Genomic DNA, 7,046 nt, shown 5'->3' with positions numbered 1-7,046 from the left:
TTTAGACTCAGACCAGGGACATTTTGCATGTGAGACAGACACTATAACCACTACAATACATACATCATTCATATTTAATGAGGTCCTTAAAAACTTAAAATCTCATAAGGTCAGGGTAAGAACATATGTGTTTACACTGTTTGAACCTCACGCTATTTCTCTTATTTACTCATGGAAATGATTTCCCAATGTTGAATTGGGGATATCCAGAAAAATGAAAATGAGCCACTTTTAAGCAGAATAATAAGGCGTTGCCAGACAGAAAGACTTAAATGGAAGAAAAACCTGCAAAGTTTAAAGCAGAATGAGCAGCATTTCCTGTCATGTTTAAGAGGAACAACCAATGAAAGTTCCTCCAGGACTTTTCAAAACCTCTGAAATGGATTATATTTGTAAAAACATGAAGAAAAGTAGAAAGAAAACATTCCAATTGTGACCTGAGTAGCTCAGCTGGTAGAGCATCAGACTTTTAATCTGAGGGTCCAGGGTTCAAGTCCCTGTTCAGGTGTGTTATCTGATGACCACATTTCCTGACTATAAAGAAACAACCTGATCACTTTCAAGATTCATCTCAACCTATTAAATAAAATGGAGGAGAGACAGAAACAAAGCAAAGAGGTCTTTGGTAGTGGTGTAGTGACGACTTCCTTCACTGTTATTCTATAGCACCAACCCTGGCAACAGTCTGGCATGCATAGAATAACAGCTACATTAAGACTGATTGTGCTGTTTATTATTATTTCCTGATAAGTCAGGTGGTGCCCCATTTTGATTTATTCATTTTGATGATTCAATTTGATATGTCATTTTCATTATTAAAAACTATTGCAAGATAATTATTAATAACTCTGTAATAACTGAACCAGCACTCCCTTTATTGCACAACACCAGCTAACGTCCTCTGGGAACTTATCAAACTCTGGATTGTTGTGCAACACAGATGGCGCTGTTCCAGTTATCAAGAGTTATTAATAATTTTATTCAACAATTATTAATAATTAATAAAGAAGACTGTTTATCAAATTGAATTATCAAAATGATATAATTCTCGTGGGGCACCGCCTGGATTTAACCAGGAAAAATGATAACTTTCACAGCGAAAATAAGTCTCAAAAATAGATATTATTCTGCAGTATAGCAAATCTTACTATTATCACTTACAGAATAACGATTGAAGGGAATTAGTTCGGCTCTAGCTCTGTCAAACAGCCATTGTGACAAGAATATGTGTAAAATAGATAAGGACGACTTCTTTCAATCAGAAATTTATTTACACCAGTGTCAAGCAGTTGTTAAAACAACACTTCAAATAAAGTCTGATGGCTCACATACGTAAACAGGGACAGAATTATATAATGCAAAAAGTTCCAGTCATCCGTGTGGGTGTGACTAGTGTGTGTGTGGGGGGGGGGGGGGGGGGGGGGGGGGTACAAACAGTACCTTACGCGACAAAAACTCATAATTTAGCCACTATAACAAAGAATAATATATAAATGATAATAATGTCATAATCCGTGTATAGATCACGACAATGGTATCCATTGATTCGCATTGTACAATATCTGTGGTGCTCCCATTAAAACCTCAATAAAACACTGCTAAAACAGCGTTAAAAACATGCTTTTACAAACTGACAGTAACAAACAGTAATAAACAAAAACGCATAATTTAGCCACTATAACAAAGAATAATATATACATAATAATAATGTCATAATCCGTGTATATATCAGGACAACTTTGCATGGTACAATATCCGTGGTGCTCACACGGAATTATACAATTTTCCGTGTATATACCACGGAAAATAGTGGTGAGAGGTCGTGGGCATTTCACGGATTTTTGTGAGATCAGGTTGTTCCAGCACATTTACTGTATAACATGAATACAAACTTGGATAAAATGAATCACAACTTCATAGACTTTTATATTTTTTTATCGTATTCAACGCAGAACAAATACGCTGAATGTTTTACAATAATATTTAAATGTGTCGTATTTTCAATGTTTTGAGATTTGTTTGTTTTCACATGTGAACTTTTTTACTTAAAATAATCCTGATCTTGGAAAAGTTATTCCATCAAAACATTAAAGAAACATAAATATATTTTCTTTATCTCAGGTTAATCTATTCTTTGTCTGACAGATTCTGACCTCAGAAGTTTTTGCATCACCAGACTTTCCCAGACTGAAATAAGGGAAGAGTTTCTCAGTGAAAGTGTCACTGTGAGTGCAGATGTGTGTCATGTCTTCAGCGTTGTAGAAGGAAACCGTCCCCCCGTGATAGTCCAGCTGGACTCTGATCCTCCGGAGACTCGTCTCCACCGTGACGATCTCACCATCACCATTGGTGTATTTTCCATCACCATGACAGAAACACCAGATTCCATATTCAGGTGAAGCTAACGTCTCTCCCTTCCTGTCATATGACTCTTTAACCAAACCAACATACCAGAGAGGATGATCTCCCACCTCCACCTCCCAGCTGTGTTTCCCTGAGGTCAAACCCTCACAACCAAAAACATTGGCATACTTGACGTTTCTCTCTGGATTATCAGGAAGCTGCTGGTTTGTACCTCCATTCCTCACACTGGTCAGATCAGCAGACAGATAGAGAGAGTGGGCTGCAGTGTTTGGGTCCAGAACCAGCGGGCTGAAGTGGACCTGGTCCCCCATCTTCTCCCAGACTCTGAAGGCCAGGTTTCCCAGGTGTTTGGCCTCGTTTATCAGAGCTCCTGAGAGCAGCGGTGGATCTGACACTGAGCTCTGCTCTCTGGCTCTGTCCCGGGTGGGTTTAAACCTGCTGAGGAACGACATGTTGTCTTTCTGCAGCTCTTCTTCCACAGCAGAGATGCTGTCTGACAGAGAGGAGATCTGCTCCTGGATCCTCTTCCTCTCCCCGCTGATTCTCCTCCCCTTCTGCTCCTCTTCCTCCCTCAGAGCTGCCAGTCTGGACTCCTCTTCCTCCTTCAGGAACTGCTGGAGTTTGTTGAACTCTGCTCTGATCTGCTTCTCTGTGGACAGCAGCTGCTTCTCCGAGTGTTGAACCACATCTTTATATGTTTTCTCCACTTGTTGGTATTTGTTCCTCTTTTCCTGCAGAGACTTTAAGTCAGATTTCAGCAGCTCCTTCAGCTCACCGACTGCTTCTTCTACAGGAACCACTTTGTGGTTCTGGTGCAGAGAAAACTCACAGACAGGACACACAGCTCTCTGTTCGTCTATACAGAACAGTTGAGGTATTCCTGGGTGTTTCTTACAAACCTCCAGCCTCTTTTCTTCTTTTCCAGTCTCAGATGATCCACCTGTCTGTTTTCCAGCAAAAGAGTCGGCAAGTTCCTTCAGTGAAAAGTTCACACCAAGATCCTCTTTGGAAGATTTTCTTTTACAAATGGGACAGTTTCTGTTTTTAGCTTCTTCCCAGAACTTTTTCAGGCAGCTTGAACAGAAGTTGTGGCTGCAGCTCAGAGACACCGGATCTTTCAACGTCTCTAAACAAACGTGGCAGCTCAGGAAATCTTTAAGAGTTTTCTCATCCATTTCTTCAAATCTTTGAAGTATCCTTCAATCGGTAGACTCACCAGTCAAATGCCCCTCTGAATCACAAATATAAGTCCTTTTATTTCTGGTTTTTAGTTCATAACCTCCACTCTGAAACAGCGTCTCAGCTCCGTTCAGTCCTGTCAAAAATGTCCAAATGAACTTTCAGTTAAACCTGTTTTTCCTCTCACGAGTCACCAGGTACAATTCAATATTCCTAACAGTAGGGGGCGACACTGGAGCTGTTCATACAAATACTTAAAGCAGCACAACGTAACTTTCAGCTTTGTTGAGTTTGGCGCCTCCTTTGGACAAAAATCGGTAGTGCTTTACCAGAAAGAACACTCCATTTCCCATGAGCACCAGCGTGTACTGCCGGAAAACCCCCGTCCCCGCCGCTGCATTTGTTTTGATGAGAGAAGACGGGACGGACTTTCAAAACTACTTTTCTGTTTTCAGCAGTCGTTTGCAGGATGGATAGAGAAGAGGTAATGTATCTATTTTTGGTTAAACAATATAATATGACGATGTTGAAAAACACTAAGTTCAACTTGGTTTTATTAAGTTGTTTCAGCGAGATAATGCGCCCTACAAACTCATACGCTCTGCACCTTTTTCCTGTCACGTTTTTTAGAGAGACTTCGTCATAAATTAGTAGTCCAACATACTTACTGACAAAATAAAAAAATACTTTATAACCTGTGAATAACTGAATGCCCATTCCTTATATTTTGCAGATCAGCCCTGCACAATTTTACAGCTCTCAGGAAAAATACTAGAAATGTTCTATACATTTTCTTCGCATTGCATTATTTCCTCTAGTGCTGTAATTCTATTCAATTGTATTATTTTATAAAGCTTCCTCATTGCGAATTACACATTTTTATGATCACTATTATTTTTCTGTGTCTGTTGTTGATATTGTCAGTAATTTTAGAATTACCAAAACCCAAGACAAATATGTGAATGTGAATATGTGAAAACATTCTAATTTTGATTCTTATTGATCATAGAACTCTACATTTACATTTGTATCATAACAATTCTGTCTCTTGTTTTATCAGGAATCTGCTGTTCGTGAGAACACCTCTACCTCTACCTCATCAGAGTTTGAACCCCCACAAAGACAGAACCAACACGCAGCATATATATCATATATATATGCATATATATACATATCGCCAGTTTGTGCTCTGGCAGCATGATGTTTGGAAAATAAGAGACATCTTTCCAGACCCAATGGGACAGTACACTGGTTTCAGGGATCCCCGTCTTCTCTAGAATGGAACCTTTATGAGGATTACTGCAAATATTTTGATATTGTTTTTTTTTTGTTCCATTTTTTCCTGTACAGTTGTTTTTGTGTGTTTAAAATAAAGACATTTGTGCAAAACAAGACAGACTTTTATTTACACACCTTTCAGAAAATAGAACATTCTTGAACTTTGTTATTTGCATAGTGACAGCAGTTATCCCATACATTATTATAACAATAAGTAATCTGTATCACAGTAGCAGTAATGAACAACTGTATGACAGGATAAATTACTGTGAATAAAGTAAACAAGTGTAAATAGAGTAGTAGAAAAATAAACTAAAAATAATGAACTGATAATAAAAACTGAACTATGAAACAGTGTAAGAAGTTACTGTAAATAAATACAATGACTATAGTAGCAGTAGCATCTTGTGTCCATCCATGTTTCGTGCTGGGAGAGTCCGCGTGCGATTCACTGCTGGAGTGTAGGAGAACCTTCCCTGATGATTCACTGCTGGAGTGTAGAAGAACCTTCCCTGATGATTCACTGCTGGAGTAGGAGAACCTTCCCTGATGATTCACTGCTGGAGTAGGAGAACCTTCCCTGATGATTCACTCCTGGAGTGTAGGAGAACCTTCCCTGATGATTCACTGCTGGAGTGTAGGAGAACCTTCCCTGCATGAGGATGTGATTCTGGAGGTTTTCCAGATCTGATGTAGTCCTGCAGAGTGTGAGAATAAAGATACAAAAACATTATGTCTTTCTGATAATTACTGACCTATAAATCATTCAACATATTTTGTTGATCACAAGTTTGAATTTTTTTCTTTGTTGAAGTCACTGTAATTACGCAGACAGTAAAAGCAATTAATGTATAGCTATAGAAAAAATAGAGAAATGTATATATTTATACACTCACAAGATAAAACAATACATTATAAACACCATATAAGGTTTCTTTTACTACCCTTGTTATTATTTTAATATAATTCCAACAAAGTAGATTTATTTTATATGCTTATATGGTGTTTATATTGTATTCTTTTTATCTGGAAGTGTATACTTTGCCTATATATTTCATTTTTCTGGCTATATTTTACTATATCTACAAATGTGTTGCTTTTACCATCAGTGTATAAATATCTGTATATACAGACCTGCAGAGTCCCATTGTTTACATAGATATTGACATTTGCTACAGTAGCAACACTTACACCAGCTGTAGTAGTTTCAGGATAATTGTTTTTGTAAAACACTGACATAGGTGTTGACAAAAGTGCATACCTGAAGGTGATGAAAGTCTTTACATCCTTCAACCATCTCTTGTCCAAGACGACGGCTACAAGGGCTTGATGAGCTGCTGAACCTGTAATGACACATCTCATTGTGAGATGGACAAAAGTCCATTCAAAGCAACATACACTCCTCATAAAAATAGATTGAAATTACCTTGTTTTATCCAAGGTTTTTCCTGGGCGTCATCATCCAGTGGTTCATGCTCACAGGCTCCAGTTGCCCATGTGTGCTGGTTGCGAACATGATGAATGACAGCATGCCACTTCATCTTCACAATTAGAAACCATGTATGAACTGAGTGAAAACAGAAATTCAGACAATGATGAAAAAATAAAATAAACGTTACACAAAACATAAAACTGCAGGCCCTGTAAAAACGTACCTATCACGGTCCGACTCCTCTGTTATGCTGGACACTATAGGCTGTGTAGAGGGTGTTGTTTGTGGGGAGTTGAAGTGACTTCCTTCTTTTGATAGCTGTAGAGAAATAACATGTATGAAAAAGGGGGGGAGGAACACAACAGAACCCCCGTTGTCTCTGTAACCTACAGTCAGCACAAGCAACTTGGTCAGGTAAATCACATGCAAACTCAGATAATAATCCCGAATTTTCCACCGGAGGAAGCTACACATTTACCTAAAACATTTATATTTGCGGTTTGCAGTCATCGTTTACGACTGATAATCCTAACATTTGCTTTTGAAAATTACCATGTCAGCAATAAATAGCTACCAGCTTGATAATTCCGACCTCTACTGGTTTTATGAACATAAACGGAGGACTAGATGGCCTCAGTGATAATACAAGACACATTACAAACTCAAAAGAAGTGTATATAGATGATATAAATGTACTTACTAGTCCAACAATAACAGGGCTAACTCCCCATCGGTCGGACATCCCTCCTCGTCTTTCATCTCACGCCAGCGAGTGAACGCCGGGCCAATGTTG

General features: G+C 38.6%; 1 protein-coding gene and 1 non-coding gene across 2 annotated transcripts; one reads left to right on the top strand and one right to left on the bottom strand.

Annotated features, from left to right (window-relative positions):
* The first annotated feature begins 435 nt into the window (after positions 1 to 435).
* Positions 436 to 508, top strand: trnak-uuu (transfer RNA lysine (anticodon UUU)). Its single transcript has one exon. It is a non-coding gene; the product is annotated as a tRNA-Lys (tRNA).
* A 1,536-nt stretch (positions 509 to 2,044) lies between these two features.
* Positions 2,045 to 3,662, bottom strand: LOC133420582 (E3 ubiquitin-protein ligase TRIM35-like). The gene has a single exon (XM_061710299.1). It carries the CDS (start codon positions 3,537 to 3,539, stop codon positions 2,118 to 2,120), a length of 1,422 nt encoding a protein of 473 aa, XP_061566283.1. The 5' UTR covers positions 3,540 to 3,662; the 3' UTR covers positions 2,045 to 2,117.
* Between the last annotated feature and the right edge of the window lie 3,384 nt (positions 3,663 to 7,046).

This window comes from Cololabis saira, chromosome 20 (genome assembly GCF_033807715.1).
Source record: "Cololabis saira isolate AMF1-May2022 chromosome 20, fColSai1.1, whole genome shotgun sequence".
Lineage (NCBI taxonomy): Eukaryota > Metazoa > Chordata > Actinopteri > Beloniformes > Belonidae > Cololabis > Cololabis saira.
This window is presented reverse-complemented; position numbering and strand designations above follow the sequence as displayed.

Excerpts from the sequence above, each read along its gene's own strand:
- LOC133420582 (XM_061710299.1), bottom strand. The coding sequence starts at position 3,539 with ATGGATGAGAAAACTCTTAAAGATTTCCTGAGCTGCCACGTTTGTTTA.